Source organism: Stegodyphus dumicola, chromosome 6 (genome assembly GCF_044657685.1).
Source record: "Stegodyphus dumicola isolate Sdum_Otavi_A_Nest chromosome 6, ASM4465768v1".
Classification (NCBI taxonomy): Eukaryota; Metazoa; Arthropoda; class Arachnida; order Araneae; family Eresidae; genus Stegodyphus; species Stegodyphus dumicola.
In genome coordinates, this window is record NC_140773.1 from 75,090,990 (window position 1) to 75,114,573 (window position 23,584).

A 23,584-nucleotide genomic window follows, 5' to 3' on the forward strand; every position below is an offset into this window, starting at 1 on the left:
TGAAAACTAATCGTATGGTAAAACATTTTTATACATTATACTAAATAATATTAATAGTTGCAATAACTTGGGACGTCTTATTTATTTATTTTAATGAAATCAAGTTACAACTAATGTATGTGTTTATAAATATATATGTACAATTTGTATGTGCTCATTTTGTTCAGCAGACAAAATTTATTTAAATTCTGGATAATTTCAGACTCTGTGTATCGAAGATATTTGTCTCTGATATTATTATGTAAGAAGCATTAAAATATCTATAATTATAGCAACATATTTGTCTGGTGCCCAATGTTTAATATGGATTAATTGAATTTCTGTTCTTTGAATATGATATTTGAAAAGAGTTTTCTAATTATAAATTAGATTATTCAATTAGATTACTGAATTATGGCAAAGCACACAAGGGCTATCTGCCTAAAGAGAGGGATGCCTTCGTGGAGGACGTTCTAAGGAAAACTGGCTCGTATACAAGTTGCACATGGAGAAAACCATGAAAACGCCCATGCAGCCAGCCCGTTCACGGGATTCGAACCTCGGACCGAACTACCAGTGTTCAGCGTCTTTACCATTTGGCCGCTGGTGGGCACTAATTATAAATTATATATATGTATAATAATTATATATTATATATATGTATAGTAATTATAAATCATATTAATGCAACAGATTTTAAGAATTGTCTCCTAATTTTATTTTTATTTCCATTTCATATTTTTTGAATGAAATTTTTCTTTTTTTCATATGTTGGATTGCTTCTGTTTTACATGCTTATTGACTTGATCCACTTTAATTGACAATTATTTATTTTTAAGATTTTTGTTTGTTTATGATTTTGATGCAATAATTTTTAAAATGTTTAACCTGACCTGTGGGGTTTCATAACTCACATTTTTTTCCCCCATATTGTTTGTATATGCAGATTTTTGAACTCAAAAATAATAATTTTAGTTGGTTTATACCTCCGATGTGGTAATTTTGCATTTGCTCGCACTGCTTACTGTAGGGAATGGACTGATAAAGACAGAGATTACTTTGATTGTTTTTCTGAGATTAAGTTTTTAAACTTTCATTCGTTTCCTTATTGGTTCAAAAAATAGGATGATTTATTTACTTTTTTTGTTACACCAAACCCCTGACAATCCTGCAGCAAAAGATGAAAATTTCTTATTTCATTTTTGGTTTCTCCCCTTTTTTCTTGCAGTTTACCCACTGTGCTTCTGGTATTTTATTTTCTACATACATTTATTCTGAACTAAACATCAGACGAATTCTAAACATATTAGTTTAAAATTTATTTTTCATTATATATATGCATGAGACAGCCTCCTTTTATACTTGTAAATGAGATTATTCATAAAATATAGAATACCTTATATGAATAAGTAAATTACATTTTCAACCTTTTTCTGTACAGTTCTACTATAATTTTGCAACTTATATGCTTTTAATTTTTTTGAGTATTATATGTCAAAAATATCTTAAGATTATCTGAGATATAATTTTTTCAAAAGAGGAAATTTACGTAAAACAGCTTCACAAAAGTCTTACTTTGTCAAGAGGAATGAAACATGTTGTTCAGCACTCATTAATTGACACAATTTGGTGTTTCAAATACTTACCTTATAAGTTATGTTTGAAGTATTAAAAAGTAATATGTTATTTTTATCATTTTTCATTGCTTTCTTTTAATTAATAATTTTTTCATTGCTTTACTATGTTAATTTTAATGATTACACAACTGTTTTAACAAATTTTAACTTCCCGTACAACACCTTAAGTTGACCACTTTTAAATATTTGACCACTTTAAAATATTTTCACTTTTACTGTTAAGACATTTAATCTTTACCTTACACCTTTTTACTTACACAGGATAATCAAAATTTCTATTTCTTTTGATTGAAGGTCAGTTTGCTCATATCCTTCTAATATTTCCCTAAACATTTTGCCGTTTGGAGCAAGGCAAGTGTTACAGGCCACAGACTGAGACTTAATATGGCTGAGGGTAACAGTAAGACTCCATAATTTTATGTTAGGAGCTCCGGCATCGATGTTGCTATATAAAGTTGTTCCACGCTTTCAACTTATGATTAATGCATAGCTGTTTAACAGCAGCATTAAGTCCCTTGAGTTCAACTTTGTCATCAGTGTCACCAGACCTGCAGAATGCTCTGTGTAATGAATTTCTCTTTAGGATAAGGGCTCTTAACTCAGAATCCTTATGTTGAAAGAAAGATTTCAGGTGTCTTAAGTTACACCTACGAATGGAATGATAAGAAGCATGGATAAGTGCTTGTTTGAGAGTGTGCCCCTCCTGCTGTAGATCGTCAGTGAATGTCCCCGTAGCAAGAGCTCTTTCAGTAAGTCTGAAAAAATTCCAATTAGCCCTTTTGAAATTCCAAAACTTCCTGTGGGCTGCCACATACTTTATGCTTATACAGACTGCACATTAACTAATATGGGTAGATGATCACTCAGGGTTCATAGCCACATTTTAGTTAAAAAAATAAGCACCTATAAGCACTTTTCAAGCACATTTTAAGAAAAAAAATAAGCATCTGTCTAATTACATTATACACAACTGCATAACATTAAAAATTAGACTCGTAATTTAAAATATGAGAAATGCAGTATTTATTAAGAGAGAATAAGCATGGAAACCATGGAAAATAATTACTTTTCTTTTTAATTTTAAATAACAGTTCAATTTACAGAACTAGTTTACAATGAGAGAAAAAAAAAAAAACTATGCAGAACTCAACTATATTACAAGATTTAATGATGAAATTTCAGTTCAAAATAGGGAGAATAAATAATAATAAGGCATATTTATTCTATTCGCTTGGAACTTAATAACAAATACAATTTATTTTTCCACTCATATTGATATTTAACTAATTTAAATCTAAATTCTGAACATTTTCTAAATTTTCATCGTATATCAGTTTTCTCTTAACAGATATTGCAAGCAAAGTAATTTAAGTAAAAAAGAGGAACATTTCTGAAACCAGAAGACGAAAATTTGCTTCATGCAGTCATCCTTTAACAGTAAAAGCTTAACTAACCCGCATACTTGAAAATTGGCGAATATTCAGACAGTCGAGCGTAACTTGAAAAAGAGGAGCGGCGGGGGGGGGAATAGACTGTAGCGGTTCTTTAGATTTTTCCGCTAAATAAATGCTTTTGACATTTCGATATGTGCATCATATAAAAACAAACCAACGGAACAAAAAAATATTCTGCTTAGCAAGCATAGTAAAACTCTTTTAAGTGCTCATAAACAAATCTCGAACGAACATCAAATTAATTATCTCTGCCAAATACCGCAAACGTTATTGCGTAATACGTGCGCCGTAATTCTTCCCAACATGATATTACGCAATCGCATTCAACAGCTGCCGGTATTGGGATAGGAAAAGAAAGAGACTTACCAATCTGCCGTTTTTCATTCTAATTTTCAAAAGACTGCGTTAAATTTCGGGAATAGAATCATTCTTCGCGGGTTGGTAGACCGCAGAACATTTAGTCCTATTCAATCCAGATTAGAAAGTGTCAAAAAAAAAAAAAAAAAAAAAAAGTCCGTTGCTTGTTTATTTAAGCCGTTCCGAATATTATTCCTTAGAAAGCTAATCTGTGTTAAAACACAACCATTTTTGGAAGTTTACTATACTTCAGCAGTTACTGCAACTATGTTATTATAAAGGTAGGGTACGAACTGCGCCAAATTTGATCGAAAATCCCCGTCCTCCTCTTTTCTAATCCACGAACTGCGCGACGTTTCCTGTCCCCCATTTCTTTCCAAGAAGATTGGGTGCTACAAAATGTCGTTTATCGCCATTAATGGAACATTCTATTGAGACTGCAAGCCTTTATTTTCGTTTATCAATATTGTAAAAATTGTGCATGTAAAACAAATATTAATAAGTCGGGCGTGTGCTAAAAAATAAATTTCTTTTACTCTCATTTTAAAGTCTTATGATGCTTAAAGGAATGATGAGCCAGATCTTTTTTATTCTCTGTAAGAATAAAAAACTTTCCAATTTGTAGATTTTAGTCGCTGATATATATATATATATCAGTTTTGAATAGTAAAATTGATAGATTAATGACATACACAAAACTGATACATAATCAACGTATCAAATATCGGATATGTAGCTCACCTTAAATAAGTTTCTTGTCTAGATAAATATTAACAAATCTTCTTAGATAGCAGAATGGTTTTAACTTTCAAATTTACCATTTTAGGTAAACAGTTCTAATTTAATTATAAAAATTATCTTTATTAAATCTAAAAACTGGAATTCTTAAGTCGTTATAAATTCGGACTAATATTATTGCAATATATTCCCGTATTAAGCTTTCCGTTTTTAATCACTGAAGTTATTTTAACGTTATTTAACTTTGTTACAAATTCCATATTTTAATACTAGAAAAGTTTAAATATTTATTCTGTTTTCCACCTGATGTACTTTGGCATACATTTAATTTCTAATACACATTTAATTAATAAATTTATAATTATGAGCATCAGCAGAATTTTCGTAATTAACAAAAATAAATAAATAAAAAAAAATAAACTCCCTTATATTCATATCCTGGGATTTTCAGTTCCCTTTTAATCCATTCCTTTTTCACATATTGTTGCACTGTACTCAAGTTTTCATGTATGTAGAATTTATATACTTTGTATTGTATTTATGCCAATTTATATTTGAATCATAATTTTTACAAATTCTTGCATCACAACTCTAGTTAACAGTAGATTCTAACACCTTGGCAAAGCTTAATCTTCAGCATGTAGCTTATTTTCCAACCTAGTTTCAGGCTGAATTATTTGTAAAATTAATTACTTGAAATTATTTGTTAACAAAGATGGTCGCTAAATCACGCTAATAATATTTCTAACTGTTGTAATTTATAATGCAAGGAGTTCATGTGATTTATAATATAATTCATTTATAATGTTTTCAGCAGTATTGAAATTAATAGCAGATACTGATAATGATATATATATACATTTAGATTACAATGATTTAGATTGCCATTGCCTTCCTCACTCATGCTTTTATGCTACATTCCTAATATTTCATAATGGCATACAGGTAAGCTTAACTCATTCACCAAACATGTAAATCTCTAATTCAGCCCACTTTTGTTCTTACGTGTGCTGTATCTTCTATTTTCTTTAATATATTGTTCAGCCTAATTTCAAAAGGGCTTGTGGAAAAGTCACTAAACATTGCTAGTTCGACCCGAGTTTCTAGTCCCAGTGATCCCCCAGCTCTTTCTTTTTTTGTATTTATTTACTGTATAAAAATGTAGCGTAAAAATTTCAGTTCATGAAGTAAAAATATTTTTTTAATTTATTCTTTAAAAATATTGCAAAAATTTTCACCTTTACCTTAGGCATATCTTTTTACAAATCCCTCTAATAAGAAAAAATAGGGAAAGAAATTAGTTCAGTTTCATTGATACCTTGGTGCAAATTATATGTAACATTTTTCCAAAAGCATAGAGTTTATATGGATATCAATAAATTAAGGATTATTTCTCCATCTAATTTTCTTAACATGTTTATTCCAGAATTTTCTTTTCACACTGTAGCCCTTAACTTTATGAGTTTTCTATAATCATTCCATTTCTCTAGCCATGACAACTTTGCATACCTTCTGACAAGTAGTTATATTTTTAACCACTGTATTTTAATTCCTGCTGACTATCAGTACATTATTCACTTGTTTCACAAGTGCAACTTTTATTTTATAAGCAAATCTACGTAAAATAGCATTAAAACTTCAGTTATGTGGAGCTCCTGATCGATTGCTTGTTTTAGATTGAATGAAATTAAGCTTAATGTTACTGTTCATTAGCTTGTTATTAATTTAATTGTATGTTTCTAACTAATTATATGTTCAGATATTTCCAAGTATATTACACAAACTTTTGCATCCTAATTTTTAGTTTTTGGTTAAAAAAATAAGCTTTTATTTATTTAGAGGCTTGATTGATTATATTAATTTACAGTACTGTTTATCTAATTCTTTCTTCTAGATAAATTTTAGAAAAATTTCTTAGCATAATAATTTAAATTTATTTACAATTTATACGTCAGTGATCCAAACGCATAGTAATGTTGCTATAATAGATTTCATGCTAAGCTTTTTTTTTTAATTTAACTATTAATTTCTGCAAACATTTACATGATTGCTTTATTTAACGAAAAATATTTCTAGCACACTTTAACACACTTTGATATGAAATAATTTTTTGCACTCTATTAAATTTTCCTGTCTAGTTCAGACATCTTGACTATTATTGATGTAATTTATTAAAAATATAATCTGTATGCTTTATAATTATTTAATTTATGATATTATTATCATAAATGAAAGATGTTTGTAATGCTAATATGCATGTTTACCAATACCTCTTATTTTCTTTGTTAGCTCTCGCATTTATTACTGTTATTCAAGTAATTAGCCTGCTTGTTAGATATTTTTTACTTGTTCTTGTGAGATGTAATTCTATTTATTTATTTTTATTTTTCTCTCGGCTACAATTGGCTTCGAAAAGTTAAATTGTAACCCTGTAGGCAGCAGGGGGGAAGAAATTTTGATTGGCGCAGTTGGACTATAGCTCGACCCGGGGGGGATTTTCATTAGTGCAGTTGGAGTACACCCATTATAAACATTCATACATATACTCATAATATAAGCATAACGATCATAATAAACACGAATATGAACTGACCAAGCGGAACAAGATTGCAAATTATTAAGATCTTGATAGAAATTCAGACGTGTGTAGTATTTGGGTGGGAGGAAAAGAATGCCGAATGTACTGGAATTTTCTACTGCTTTCGCAATTCTTTGGCCAACAGAACGACGGGCACTTGTCTGTACTCTCCGTGCACACCAAAAGTAATGTTAATGCAGAGAAAGGGGGAAAAGCTATTTCCGGGAGCATGATTCACGATCTGACATTCCATATTAGGAAGAAAAGTTGTTTATTTAGTTTTGGCTTTGGTACGGAAAAAATTTGCGTGTTCATTTAAAAAACAAAAAAACCACTAAAAACAAAAAAATAAGGGCTTTAAAGAAAAAGTAAGCACCTATAAGGGCCTTTATATTTTACTTTCAAATATAAGGACTTATAAGCACTTATAAGGACCACTACGAACCCTGTCACTGCCAATGCTGTCAAGTGTAGTCCAGTCGCAATGTGGGTAAAATGTAGGGCTGTCAAGAGAAAAATCCAAAGGCTCGGAAAGGCAGTAGCTAAAACAGTTATAAGTAGGAGAACCATTATTTAGAAAAATGGAAGCCTGTCTTCAGCAGCATCCAAAAGGTTGCAGCCCCTTTTATCATTCATCAAACATTCCCAAGATAAATGTTTGGTGTTAAGATCGCCGAGAAATATGGAGTTTTTATCAGCAAAGTCAAAAGAACTCATCAGATAAATGAGATTGATTTGGCAGATAGTACATGTTGAAGATGTTACATGTCCTATTCTTCCACGTGATGAAGATACCTTGCATCTCCAAATCATAGTCCCTTAAAGTCACAGAAATGTTTCTGTAGTTGATGTCTCAAATAATGCCAGGCTGCTACCCCCCATGTGGTCTGTACAATTGATAAATGCTAAAGTTTTTAAATTTGATAGCAGAATGCTCTCTTAGTTTGGTTTCCTAAAGGACAATTATCTGGACCCCCATACTTATCTGCAATTCAATGAATTGATCCCATTTAGTTCTTGTGTCTGGAGTTGACAAACCACTGAGTTACACAGTCTGAAAGAATTACTTCTAGAAGTAACAAATGTAACATCATCATTTTCTTAAATTAAACTTCCGCATACACAAAACAATGCTTATTTTTATGCTATAATTAAAAAAAATTTTTTTTTATATCTTCTCTCTTGTTATTGTCAAAAAAGATAATTGCAGAGTAACATTTCAGGAATACTTACCTAGGAAGAAAATGACTATTTCATTTCTGTAATTTAACATTTTTTTTAAATACTCCAATTTAATAAAACAAATGGGAAAAAGTTATTTCACTAAATAAATTTTAAAACTCTTAGAAATGAATTATGATGCTAAAAATTTCTTTCCATCTGTCTGAGTTTAATTTTAATGGTCATGAAGAGCTTAATTCACATTTCAGTTAAGCACTAAGCCATCATTAAAAATTTACAACTGGCAGATATTGCCTGTATTGGGGAAAAAGTACTACTTAACCTCACTGTGGAATTAAAGCAGTAATATCTCAAAAGGCCTTGCTTTTGAAAAATTTGCATATCTTTATGCAAAGTATCTTCTTAACAAAAGAGTCATTATTCAGAATTTTTCATATGTATAATGTGAAGATCAGGCAGTTCTTGGTAAAAAACATTTCGTGAAAACAACCTTCTTGCTAGAATGATTGTGTTCACATGCCCTACAATTAATCAAAATCCAACCCAATGAAAAATATGAGAATTTATTAAAACTGTTTTATGTTAAATATCAAATGTGATTCACAGTCTTCTTCTCAATTATTATTGTATTATTTCTTTAACCGTGAAATACATATTTTCTGTTCAGGCTAAGTTAAAGTAAGTAAGTTCAGGCTAAGTTAAGTTAAGTAACATCTAGAACATGTGTCGCCAAAACTTCAATCGTCAGCTACCAACAGGTCACTGGTTTTGGTAGCTCATGTAAAAATATTTTCATTTTGAGCTAATATTAAAAACCAATATAATAAAAATATGATTATATAAAAAATTAAAATCGTAATTTGCGATACATGCAATGAATAATGCTGTAGCAATAAACTGCTGCCTTACAGTTTAAATTATTCTGTTAAATCGGGAGTTATGCAGAACTGAGTTGAAAACTATTTAGCTGTTTCATACAAAATTCATTAGAAACAAAAATTGAATCATTTGTCTAAAAGAATACCATTTAAATTGCAGAATCTATTTGACTTTTTACCTCAAAAGAAAGTTTCATCTTTGAAATTTCTAAAGTATTCATCATTATAATATTAATGAGTAAATTTCTAATAAATGAGTTAAATAAGCATCGTAAAACTTAATTTTCATAAAAATGCTTTAAATAGGTAGGTAGTACTCAACTTAAGGTGTCCGCCGATAACATCGCGGACGAAAACGTCGCGGAGAAAACAACGCAAGGCGAAAACGTCGTGCTACAAAACATCGTGGGAGAAAACATCGCAAAGAGAAAACATCGCAGTTCTAAAACATCGCGGTACAAAATATCGTCGTTGAAAATAAAGCGGTTCAAAAACTTCGCAGTTTAAAAACATCGTCGTCGAAAATATCGTGGTAAAAAATAAAGTATCTACAAATCATCGGATGACGATAACATCGCAAACATGCTAACTATAAATGGATATTCCCGTAATGATTTGTGAGCACAACATGGAAAGAACGATAATTTGTTGTTCATATTTTATATTAAGTATAAATTCTTGCTGAGAAAATAAGAAGGAAACTTAAGCATAGAAAATTAATGCAACTTATAGCACTTAATAGAATTTTAAACCGACATAGTTAACTAACAAAGACCATTTAATAAATCATTTTTTATAAAGTTTTTACATGTAATTTTTCATAAAAAGTATAATCTATAAGTTGCATTTAATTTTCTTTGCTTAAGTTTCCTTCTTAATTTTTCAGCAAAAATTTATTAGTTAATAAAAAAATGTGAAAGTAAAAATTATCCTTCTTTTCATCTTGCGCACACAAATTATTATGGGAATATCTATTTACAGTTATTAAAGCCTGATAAAAGCTTGTCTGCGATGTTATCGTCATGCGATGATTTGTAGATACTTTATTTTTTACCACGATATTTTCGACGACGATGTTTTTAAACTGCGAAGTTTTTGAACCGCTTTATTTTCGACGACGATATTTTGTACCGCGATGTTTTAGAACTGCGATGTTTTCTCTTTGCGATGTTTTCTCCCACGATGTTTTGTAGCACGACGTTTTCGCCTTGCGTTGTTTTCTCTGCGACGTTTTCGTCTGCGATGTTTTCGGCTGTAACCCAACTTAAAATTTTAGAATATTACATATGCTTATAGAGTTCAGCAATAACCATATCATAATAATATGATATGGAACAGTGTTACGAACACTGTATTGTTAGGCAGAATATTTTATGCAAAGATGTTGTACGAAAACTTCAAACAGATATGCTTGAATTTAAGAACCAGGCATAATCCAGAAATATTAGAGGAATGATCCCTGCATTAGAGGGACAGGAGTTATAAATCATTTGGGCAAAAGAAGATATTGAGGGAGAGGAGAAAGATTCATGAGAGCAAGGAGGAATGAAAGAAAGGAGAGCTCTGAATTAGCTTTCTCCATACGCTTCCTTGAAGCAGTGTTCCTCTTTTGTTTACCAAAATATTCAGTGACTGGCCAATACGATCAAAAGGTTTTGAAATTTTGTAATTATGTCAAAAATATAAGTATAAATACATATATTATCTTTTTCTACAATATTTCAGAATCCTAAGTATGTAAAAGAACACATTTTTAAACAACATTTCATTCCAAACAGAATTAAATGCTAGACTTTTCTCATGCTCAGAATAGTTTTAATTTGAATGAAATGTTTTCACTAATTACATTAGAAAGAAATATTAAGGTAATTCGATTTTATTCAGTTAATGAATACAAAAATTAAAATCAAAATTTACTGTACTATTTACACTAAAATCACACATTATTCCTTTCTCTGTGAATATGAGGCAGGCTGATCGGGTAGCGTCTATAGGGGAAGGAATTTTAGTGCAAAAAACACGGCCACGAGAATTTTAGCAGAAAAGTGTAGGTATGAAAACAATGAAGAGTCCAAGACTTTCTAAACACAATTCCTGCCGATATCATTCTGTCAAGCAGGATGTGACAGGTATAAAAAAATGTCCTCCAAAGTCCGAGTTGTAAACTGAGAACTAAAGTAAAGTTCTATACAAGTGAAAACTTTTGACTCCTGTATTTAATTACATCCTTTCAAAATGTTATACTTCTAGTGCTTTCGGGAACGAAAAATTTACTATTCTCATAAATTCATTGCACTTCCTGGAGAAAATGGCCTTTGACATTTGGGTGGGGGCTTTTCTGTTATCTTAACTTGATCATCAAAGAGCTTGATTTCCAGAGAAAGACAAACATATATTAAGAATTAAATTTGGTTTTAAAGGCAGGCTTATTATTAAAATAAAACTTTCATGAATTACAGAATTTTCTGTTGATATTGTGCTTCAGTTACATAAAAGTGCTGTAAAACTCTTATTCAAGGGCTCCAGTGCACTCCGGCTAGAATTAAGATTTATCTTAAAAACTTAGAAGTACCAAAGCCGGGATCCGGCATAATTCAAGCTCTGAGTGATGAAATTATTGCTCAATTTCGTAGTTTCCGTTACGTTGAGAAAATTTGTTACCTCTCGTTTGAGGCAGAACTCAAGATGGTTTGCTTGTGCCGCCATCTATTTGCGAAAATAGAAACTTCTTATTGGCACGACAGGAATCAAAAACAGCATTTTACATATTTCAGTCTTTTTATGGGCAGATATATGAACATATTACTCACTCTGTCAGCCACACCTCCCGGGAGAATGGTTTTGACAACTACTCCGGTACTACGGCCACCGATGATTCCAAAGCCAAGTCCGGATCCATCGTTTATCAGGTCGATAGATTCCACTTGAGCCCATTCAGTGTTCAGCTACGGGAAAAAGAAAGGGTTCGTAAGAAGAATGCGAAAACGAAATTACACGATTATCAGAATGCTATGCACTTAAAACCAGTAAAACGATTAAACATTCGATGTAATATTTTGACTATTTTCAGGAACCATATCATTTGAAGTATTTTAAACTAGGACGGGAGGGGGGGAAAAAATCTGGTTTTTCATGAAAAAAATTTAAAAACGGAATAAATTATACAGAGCCCGAAAGTTTTAAAACCCAATTTGTATCATATTTGAAAGTAGTTAATCGGATAGGCAATAAGTACTTACAATATGAAACAATATGCAATAAATGCGAATCTCACATGGCCTCCTTCTGGGCAAACTGCCCGTTTGAACCCCCCACCCCCTCCCCCGAAAAAATATTAAGGCAATAATAATAATATTATCAAACTCTGCCCACTAAACCCTAGACCAGGGTTTTTAAACTTGAAGGGACCCCGTAATATTTACGAAAATTTTGTGGGTTCCCATAAGCATTTCGCAAATCCAACACACGTGTGAATGAAACTGTCAGTTTATTCATTTGTACTATAATATATACTATTGTAGTTTTAGGTCATTAATTTTTAATGGAAAATAAACGTTTCTATTAAAAAAAATGCGTCGAAACGTTTTCAATTTTTCCCCCCTATGTCTGTATTGCCATATCTTTATCTATTTTCAGCTACATTATGAAAAAAATATTTGGTAATTGTAAAATTATTATAATTAGATAAAGAAGTATCAAAACTTTTAAAATTTTTGGAGACCCCCCTACTGCAGGTCCCGCGACCACAATTGGGGTAGCGACTCACAGTTTAAGAAACTCTGCCCTAGAGTAAAATAAAGCCACAACTGCATTATTCTTAATCTAATCACTATATTGCAACAAGTACATTTCTTCTCAGCTCCTTTGTCCTGCAAGCACGCTTTCTATTCTTCCTCGTTCCTATTTCAAATATATAATAAAAATGTGAAAACTACACAAGTTGAAAATCAAATACATATCTTGCGCTGGTTTACTTACAACGCCGACAACTTAAAAAAAGCTTTGTGAAGAATAAAACCGCTATATCAGGGGTCCCCAAACTTTTTGTCCGTAAGAGCACATTCTAGAATATCTGCTGGACGGCGGGCACCATTTACTTTCTCAAGGTGAATTTATAGTTGGATAGAGTTAATAATACATGAAAAAGAGATTGGTCGCATTTCGCTTTGTGTTGGTATGTATGTTGGACGCAATTTCTACTTCATTAAACATGAGAAAACTTTCACATAGAATTTTATTGAAAATTAAAACATTTTTTATTGTGATCGCACAGCGGCGGGCACACGTTATACGAACGACGGGCGCCAGGGTTGGGAACCTCTGCTCTATATGCTGTCAACGTGGTGACAAAAGTGTCACCAAAAGAGTTTTTTACCTTTACCTCGACTTCTAATTGAACTTTTTTACAATTTTAACGTTGATCGATTTAGAAATATAAAATCTATACAATTGTTCATAAAATAAACCAATAACACATACCTATAAATTCGACGAAGGAAAAATACACGCTAAAATTATTGTATAAAATATGACAAATTTTAATAGATATATAACATTATAACAATAAAAAATGAAGATAATCAAACTTTATTGCATCATACTTATATATACAACTTTAATTTGATTTAAAGCCTATATAAATACTCTTCTGAATTGCTTTTCGGTATTTTATTTGGTCTCATACACATTGAATAGGGAATAAACAGCATTTCATTTTAAACTACTAGAAAATGAACGCGTTTGAATACATGAAATTGAAATACCTAACCAAGAAACATCGCTCCAGCTGGAATACATAGAGCTTTACAAACAAGGAAAATAAATATCTATTTTAAATAATTGATTATTGTATTTCTACGCTATAATAATGTAGGTGACAGGTGACGGAGGACGGGGACGCCTGATGTTTAACAGAGGTAAACAGGCATATGTCCCGCGCCCTACCCTATCTAGTGGCAGCAACTCCCAGGAGCCTCATGAGGCCACCTTGGGAGTTTATTGAAGAATTTTACGTAATTGTACATGGCCATACAGAGGCGTCTTAGGAATACATTAGTTTTGATCGATAGGCGGATGATTTGTTACATCTTGGTTTGTTAGACACTATATATTGCTATAATAATGCAACAGAAATGTATAATAAGAGCAAAATAAAAATGGCTATTGCTTCCTAAATAACGCTATCAAATTTTAATATATCTAAATTTAATAGCGATATATAAAAATTGATAACACTATTAGCTTTCTGCGCTAAGGTAGAAATCCAATGGGAATCTAATAATAACTTGCGAATAGAAAAATTTTAAAATATTATTCCAGATTAGATAAGAAAGGGAATTTTTTTTTTTTTTTTTTTTTTTTTTTTAAAGTGTCAGAATAAATTGTTTGATTAAAGGAGAAACCGAATTTCTTGCGCAAAACTTTTTCTGACGATACATCGCAATAACCATCTAATATAAAAGAAAACAAAAGACTACATTCCCGTGAGATATAATAAAAGAATCGGAGCACACCATCCGCTGGAAGCCAAGTAAAGCTTTATTGATGAAGCTACTCGGGCATCTATCAACCTAAGGACAATCCAATTCTTAAGGTAAAATGGGCTGACCACTAGAGCAAAAGCTCACATGACAATGTTAGCTGCTGAAAGAAGAAACAAAGGGATGTAGCATGCTGCTCTCGGCTACGTAATACCGCTTTGTGCGTTAGTCTTTTTGGTTCAGGAATATACCTATATACACTGGTCATCAAAATTAAAGGGTATTGAAAGAAATAAACCTAACTGATACTTGATGAAAAATTATTAATAAAAATTCGTACAAAAGCATTGGTTAATATAAATTACAACATTTCGCAGTTCATTATTCGCAAAACTTTGAAATTAAAACCAAATTTATGGAAAATGAAAAATGATGGAAAAATTAAGTCACCTTCTTGTAGAACATTTTTCTTTAATATGCCAAATGGTCACTTCGGGCAGATATGCATATCTCACATCTTGATTTCATACACTTGCCAAAGTGTTGATTAAGTTTTGTGGAATTGCATTTTCAGCTCCTGGAGGGTCTGGGCAGGAAATTGACGAGCTGAAATTAGGCGCTCTAAGGCATCCCACACATGCTCAATTGGGTTCAAGTTGGATGAGTAAGGCGGAATACTTGGAAACCCAAGATACATTTGAATGATATCTTGGGTTTCCAAGTATTCCGACACCACATACGCTCGATGAGGCCGAGCACTGTCATCCATTAGCTAAACCTCTGGGCCAAACAGCAACCCTAAACAGCCTAATTTTCGGTTCCAATACTTCGTCCACATACCACGCAGAGGTTACAGAACCTTCTTGAAAGCTCTGCAGCTCGGTGCGGCCATTTATCATGATTCCTCGCCAGACCATTAAACCGCGGACGCTGAAATGGGATATTTCACAGCCAAAGGAAGGCAAGTTGCGTGCTCCCTTGTTCCTTTCTCTATCAAGATCAAAACATGTCTTTAATCACTGTTCAGACTATATCTGGCTTCGTCAGTTAAAAATATCGGTCGTGGGATTTACTCCTGCGACTATTGCCTATTACGTAAGCCTAAAGATATTTATGACTGATGAATAAGTTCTTTTTCAACATCTTCAATTTTAAATGTCTCTAAAAATTGTTAATTTGCTTTGCTTTCTACTCAAGTTAGACTTATAATCAAATTAAGTTCTACTTAATTTAATTTGTATTCTATTTAACTAAGACACTTTTATAAAGCTTTCAGAGCCGTTTTGACTTATGATTCGTTACCAAACTGAGCTAAAAAGAGGATACGTACTCAAAACGCCTTGGTCGTGTTAATACATAACAGATCACAATGAATATGAATAAAGTTCAAAAATAATCTGTAGCACAGTTTTACAAAGAATAGTGGAGCGTTTTTATTCGCTGCAATTATTTAATTAGGAACAGGTTTATAAGTACTATTTTTACTTAAGAAAAGGAAATGTCTTAGTTCATTTTAAGATCTTATTGCACGACTTTCTGATATTTAAATAAGTTTCTGCATTTTCATTTACTGAAAGCTCTTGAAAGAAAAGAGAACTTAAAAAACACGAGTTATCCTCCAGATATTTATCATAAAAAATTATCTCTAGCGGAAGAAAGAAACAGAAAAACGAAATTCTTATTTTTTTGCATGCACTTTGGTTTAAGTATACGTGAAAGCTCACAAGTTTTTAAATTTAAGAATGAAGCCATTTCATCACAGTAAGCGTTATTTTAAATACATCAGTTTAATATTTTTTACCCAAATCATCAAATAACAGGATGAACCACTGGATGAATCACACGGTTCCGTTGAACATTTAAAAACAATAACACAAAAAATAAAAGAAAATCTGAAAGGTTTCAGATTTTAAATTACGTCCAAAGGGGCCTCTTTTTTTCCCCCTCATTTTGTGTGTTACCTTGATTTATTAAATATTATGTTTTTCGCACGTAAACCTTAAAATTCAGCTCAAGAGCAATATCGCACAACAATTTTAAAATAGCGATACATAGTCACGCGCGCTGGAGATAAAAATGTTTTTCTGTACAACGCTGCCATTCTAACTTTGAAATGCTTGAGTTTGTTAATCAAAAATTCGTTAAAGTTTTACAAAATATGAAAATGATAATAAAACAAATTCTAAACTTCGAATGCGGGCTTCCAGATGTCCATATTCGCAGTAGGATTACTTCATTCAAAATTTGGTGGCTCTAGGTACCATTGTTTTATAACAATGCGAGAAACATACATACATTTATGCAGATTCTTCATTATTTAATTTCTTCAAATGTAATACAGGACGATAATATTTGGTGGCAACAGTTTGAAAAGTGACACGGACATTCAGAGTGATTCGACGCAAAATCTCAAAACGGAAAGAATAGTCCTTCAGGGGAAAAGCCCCTTTGGACTAACAATAACACAAGACAATAAAATGTCTACAAGCAATAACATAATTAACATAATAAATTAATAACATAATCTTATAAAAATGATCTTCAGAGAATTATTACAAAATGCTGCAATATCCTCCACATATATTTTCTAATGCAGACACTATGAAGTATTGTTTCAGAATATGACACCGATCTTCAAACGACTCTTTAAATAACATTTCCATGTGAATTCCTTACATAAATTGTGTTCTCCTAAACGACCCTCCGGGCTGGTATGCCCGGTGTATACATAACATTTTATACTGCGAAATGCGTAAAATTTTTACTGTGAAATAAGTTTTTATATAGCTTCAAAAAGTTTACAGCAGCATTGTCTGTTACCCATATATATTTACGACGTAAAATGTCCTGAACTTTATGAAAAATGCACCCCGCCTAAAATATCATCGAACTCTAAGAAGATAGAATATTCTAGATTCATAACTTTCGCACTATCATAAACCGAAAAATTATCTGATTAATACAAAATCCGTCATACGCGGAATATTTTTTAGACATGTATACAAGTAAATAATTAATTAGTAAATAAGCAAAATTTAGCATCATAATAAGACATTTTAATCAGTAAACTAGACAAATACTAAAGTAGCAAAATATAAAAAAAAAAATATGGTCAATTTTTTGTTACTTCCAATTTTTACATCTTACAAATTCTTTGTTTCTTTTGATTTTGAAGAAGAAATTTTGTTAATTCTCTAACTGATTATGGCAAAGCAGTCGATTAATTGATTACGGCAAAGTGGTTGTTTCTCTTGGATGGGTGACTTTGATAAGAACTTTTGAGGAAAACAGCCGTATTCTCAATCTAAGGATACGATCCCAGTAACTGCGATTTTATGTACGATTGATATTTGCATGTACGATCGTTAACTGGCAATAGACCCTTTTATACTTTATTTCAATTTGAGTATTTCTCCTTTCTGTCCTAAAAATAGCAACTATTTATAATATATCAATCTAAACTGCATCACTTCAAAATTAATCCGCATCCCACGATCTTGCATAACTTATCAGGTTCAATGTTTCTTCTAACCTTCTTCGGAAACATACAATGACCTGACTAGAACAGAGAGCTTACTAAAGCTATGTTCACTAATTGTAGTAAGTAGACAGGATACAGACGAAGGGTATACAAAACCCTTTATTTTTTTCTTTATATACAATGACTTCCGTACTTCGGAATACAATGACCCTCCACTCGGGGTCTAACTTAAAAGATATCAAAATAAAACTAAACTCTAATTTAACTTTAGAATAAGATTGGCCTTATAATAACAGAAAGCGTATGTAGCACAGAGACTGTGAACACTACAATACGTTTAATTTATCAAGAGGATTAAAACCTCTGGCCTGGAAGGCAAAGTAGCAACTGCGTAACTTCTAAGGTAAGCGGCCTGCTTCGAACTCACGGCTTCCTCTCCTCTGCTTGGCAAAAAGGCCACACTTAAATACTTGGCGTTCGCCAGACAACTTTGCATAAACTCCTTCACGCTTATAATTCTGGCCGGAAGTAGAAAATAAGAAGTGATAGTAAAGATTTAAAATAAAATAAACGTTAGTAAAACTTAAGATCCTTACATACTTCCCGCCAGAGTTAATTAGTTTGAAACTGAGGTCTAAAACGACCTTGTTGAAAACTTTTAGCTCTAGAAACTAACGCGAGGCCAAACTTTTACAAACATAACTTAGCTAGAAACTAGAAAATTTTAAAAGAAAGAAATTTGTTACAATAGCAGCTCCCGGAATATACAACAATCTTTTTTCTTTTTCATCTGTACTGCATCAAAACAGGAGCTTTATTCAATTCTGGTTCCTTCCAGAGATCTGGAAGGAAAACTAGTTTAAAGAAATGTTACAGAATGACATTGTAAATAACATATAGAATATACTTTTCTTAACATTCTTATTTCATTCATGACTATTTTAATTATCTCTCCCCGTGCTCTCTGACATGTGTTGTAAAAACACCAAACACGAATGTGTTTCTGTCTATGTGTTCAACACTTCCTCCTACAATCAAAACACTAACGTGTTAAAATTCAACATACGAGATCTCTTAACACACCCTAATTTCAACTCTAGACCCTGAGGTACTATTCTGAAAGTGGCTAACTCTAAAGTGTAGCGTCAGAGAGCCTAACTACATCATTCAACCTTTAACACATATTCACCATGATTTAATCTTTACAGTCACACGAATAACAAATTTTTTAACATTACTTTCACTTTTACCATATCACGTTATTTCTAAACATTCAAAATAACAGTTCACATGTATACAAGAACATATCAAGATGCCGTTAATTTTACACATTTGAAAACATACATTAGTAGTACATTGTTAACTTCTATTCTTTTCAAAGCAAGTGCCAATTCTTTCTACATTGAAATAATACTACATTTCAAAAAGTCTTTCAGACTAAAACTTCTTTCTTGTTAGAATGTTTTAAATAAAATTTATACAATAACTTTTTACAATATTTAAGTCTTTATACAACGCTATTATACATCAACTTTAGTTTTACGCGCGAGTAATTGAAAAACATAATAAGAAAATCGGTCACAACTCATTTCTCGCCCTTTTGGCGATAAAGATAGACCTCGCATGAGGTAAAACTTCTTCAAATCTGACACTTGCAGTAAGAATGAAAGATTAACTTAAGTTTGTAAAGTAACACAAAATTTTACTTATCTTTGTAATATTCAGACATCCTTTTCTGGGCCCAGTCTTTAAAGGTGCTGCAAACCGTAGCTTGGTTGATCCTCCTTCTTGTACGGGCTCGCCCTTCAGTGCTTTCCTCTGGAAGCTTCCGTTTTTCACCACTACGGCCACCCTTGAACATCTTCCTTCTGTCCTCTGCTTGTGGTCTTGGCCGTTTGAAGGCAGCTGGTCTTGGTGGAACCGGGAAACTTCTGTCGTGATCCTGCTTGGACCTCGTTGTTGGCCGTTCAAATTTTTCTTGTACTTTTTCCTCCGCCGCTGATGGCCCTTCCGCAGTTCGGCGACTTTTGCTGCGGAGAGTTCTGTCGGATGAGTCAATCTTCCGTTTCACAGCCGGGTTATAGTTGCCGTCCTTTCTCCCGGTCTTTTCCACATACGTCGTCCTTCTCCCTTCTTCATTCTGGGAGTGTTCGTGAACTCTGTTTTTTGGACGGTGGAACGGCTTCTTTTTCTTTGTACCTTCAATTTTTCCGCGGGGCAATTTTCTTTTCACTTGCTTCTGTCTCTCATTGGCTTGCCCTTGTACTTGTCGTTTTCCCACCTCTGGAACTTGTACCTGCGGTGTCTGCCGTACCGGATCCTGCAAAAGATCTGAAAAGATTTGCATTTTATTACGGTCATAGAATGGTTTTATCTGGTCAATGTTTGCGGAACAGGTTTCACCATTTCTTGCCTTTAATACTACAACAGCGTGAGTTATTTTTTCTATAACATATGGTCCTTCAAAGCGTGGGAAAAATTTGGCAGTTTTATCTTCTGGTGCTGAAGAAAGTGAATGCTTAATTTTTAGTACTTCATCCCCTACTTTATAAGTTACTCCCCGTCGTTTCAAGTCATAATACAATTTTTGTTTTCTTTGTGCTACTTCTGTATTCTTTTTTGCTTCTTTTATTAGTTTTTCTATATCACCCATTTTAAATTCTGGGGCTCTTTGTTGCACATAAAATAGTTTATCTAACGGTGTTATAATCTTTCTGCCTAGAAATAACTCAGCAGGAGTTTTTCCCGTTGTATCATGTTTTGCGGTCCTAAGGGCGAAAGCAAATTCATTGACATAGTTATCCCAGCTTTTATGAAAATTTTTAACATAACTACGGATAATTTTCACTATATTTCTGTTGACCCGTTCCGCTATATTTGATTGCGGCCGATACGGGACCATTTTTAAATGACGTATGCCCAGTTTTTGGCACATGTCTTCAAATATATTACTTACAAATTGAGGACCATTATCCGATATAACTTTTAGGGGCGCCCCGTATTTTAAAATATATTTATTTAAAATAGAATCGGTAACTAATTTCGCGGAGGCTCGTTTTAAGGGAACAATTTCGGTCCATTTACTAAAATGATCAACTATAACAAGGAGATAGCGACTTTTGTTTAACTGACTTTTTGGGAAAGGGCCCAATAAATCGATACCGATTATTTCATTTGGAAATTCGGATTTAATACTATTTAGAAACCCGGCCGGGCGGAAATTAATATAATTAACGGCTTGACATGTTGGGCAGGACTGGACATACGCCCTTGTTAACTTTTGCAGTTCAGGAAAGTAGACTGCCTCGCGTACGCGTTGAGTAGTTTTTCGAATACCAGCATGAGAAGCTAAAGGGCTGTCATGGAGCTCTTGCAGGATATTTAATCTAAGACTAGCTGGGATAACAGGTCGAAATTCGTTGTTGGAATTCGTAGTTTTTGTATAAAATAATAGACCATCTATTAGTTCGTAATGGGCCGCCCTATTTCTTATCGCCACAATATCTTGGTGGCTAAAATTTTCAGGATCCTTCAAATACTCATAAATACTTCCAAACTCAGGATCCTTACCCAGTTCGGTTATTACAGTTTCTCGGGAATTTATTGTACACGCTGTCAGCATTGCAACTTTTACGGTATTACCCTGTTCGTCTAATTTAATTCGTGACAGGGCATCTGCTACGATATTTTCCTTTCCGGGGGTATGCTTGATTACCAGATTATATTCTTGCAGCTTGAGTGCCCATCTTATTAACCTTGGGGATAAATTTTTTCCAGAGTACAATCTAGTTACCGCCGCATGATCAGAATATACTGTTATCGGCGCCTTTCCAAAATAGACTCGGAACTTTTGCACTGCTAACAGAACTGCAAGTGCCTCTCTCTCGGTCGCGGAATAGTTTCTTTGTGTTTGATTTAAAGTTCGGCTAAAAAATGCTACTGGCTGCTGATTTTGCGAAAGTACCGCTCCTACCGCATAATCCGAAGCATCCGCTGAAATTTCTAAATTTTCATCCTTTTCAGGAAATTTCAACACAGGGGCTTGCGTTAATGCTTGTTTTAATTTTTCGAAAGCACTATTGGCTTCGGCCGTCCACGAGAATCTTGCCTTTTTCCTTTTTAATTTTAACAATGGCTCAGCGATAGCCGCAAAATCTTTTATAAAGGACCTATAATATGAACAAAGTCCTAGAAAAGAAGAGAGCTTCTTTGCCGTGTTTGGAGTCGGATACTTTTGTACAGCGATTATTTTTGATTCATCTGTCTCGATCCCTTTTTGCGATATTTTGTAACCTAAATATTTTAATTCAGGGGCTGCAAATTTGCATTTTTCGACATTAACTTTTAGACCGGCCTCATTTAATAAAGAAAACACCTGTCTTAAATCCTGTACATGTTGGTCTAGATTATCACTAGTAATAATGATATCGTCTAAATAGATAAATGTGGACTTTCCGAGAACAGGTCTTAACACAATGTCCATGCATCGCTGAAATGTTGCTGGGGCGCCTGAAAGGCCAAACGGCATTCGCAAAAATGCATAAGTGCCAGACTTGGTTATAAAAGCAGTCTTAGGCACGTCCTCAGGCCTGATCCCTATTTGAAAATAACCATTCGTTAAGTCTAAAGTTGTCATAAATTTGGTTGATTTTATGTTCCTTAAAATTTCTTCTATAATCGGTAACGGATATACCGGATATTTCGTTATGGAATTTAATTTACGGTAATCAATAGCGAATCTCCACCTTTTTGGATGCTCCAAAGGATAATCATTATTTTTCTTACATAAAACCACCGGACTAGCATAACTACTTGAGATAGGCGTTACGATCTTTTTACGTAGCATATCGGTAATATGCCATTCTATAATTTTTTCCTTATTCTTATCATACCGGTATGGTTTTTGACGAACCGGCAATGCATCTCCGGTGTCAATACTATGGTTAGTAACCTGGGTAAATCCTGGAATATCACTAAATAAGGAAGCAAATTCACTTACCACTTGTCGGATTCTATCTTGCTCGTCATTAGGCAGGTGGTCGAGATTTACCCTTGGCGGTTCAACCTTTTCTACACGCACTGGTTTCATCGTCAGTTTAAGAGACGCTTCATTAAAATCCAGTGTAGCTTGTGCGTCTGAAAGAAAGTCTATTCCTAGTATTAAGTGTGCTTGCAAATTCTTTACTATAAAAAACATCACCTCTACTTGTTCGTCCTTGATACGGATGTACAAAGGTACTTTACCTACGCACTTACATTGTTCTCCTTGCGCCGCTAATACTGTTGTATTATCCGCATTATATATGCGGTATTTGCGAAAATACTTTCTAAAAAAGACTTCTGCCACACAGGAACACTGCGCGCCGGTATCCAGGAGTGCGGTGGCCGGGATATTATTTACCAAGACTTCAATCTTCGGAAGAGTTAAATTTTTCACCATTACTGTATTTAACTTGTAGGAAGAGGGGTTTTCGTGGCCTTCGGATTTCCGCACCCTCTCGTCAGCAGAAATCCGTTTTAGTTTAAATTATTTTTTCTTTCGGTGCTTTCCTTCTTTCTCCACTGGCCTTGAGACTTTTTTTCTGGGTTGCTATTGAACTGTCGACGTTCGCCGGCTGTTTTTGAATGCTCGGGTTTCCTTGCCCACTGATTCGCTTTTTCTCCGTAGCCATGTGCTTGAGTTTGCTGTAGTCTTGGCGTACCAAATTGGTTTCGCTGTTGATATTGGCGTCTTCTTTCGACGTCCGCCGTTCTTCTACTTTCAAACTGGATTGCTAGCTCAAATAATTTTTCCAGTGTAGTCGGATTTCTTAATTCAAT

At 33.2% G+C, this 23,584-nt stretch overlaps 1 protein-coding gene across 11 annotated transcripts in view; it reads right to left on the reverse strand.

Annotated features, from left to right (window-relative positions):
* Window positions 1-23,584, reverse strand: part of LOC118192223 (multiple PDZ domain protein-like) — a 1,451,385-nt gene that overhangs the window by 1,001,935 nt on the left and 425,866 nt on the right. For all 11 annotated transcript variants that reach the window (XM_085818535.1, XM_085818539.1, XM_085818542.1 and 8 more), the window contains one exon: window positions 11,614-11,748. In XM_085818535.1, coding sequence (XP_085674661.1) covers window positions 11,614-11,748 — 135 coding nt within the window. The remainder of the gene's footprint in view (window positions 1-11,613; window positions 11,749-23,584) is intronic.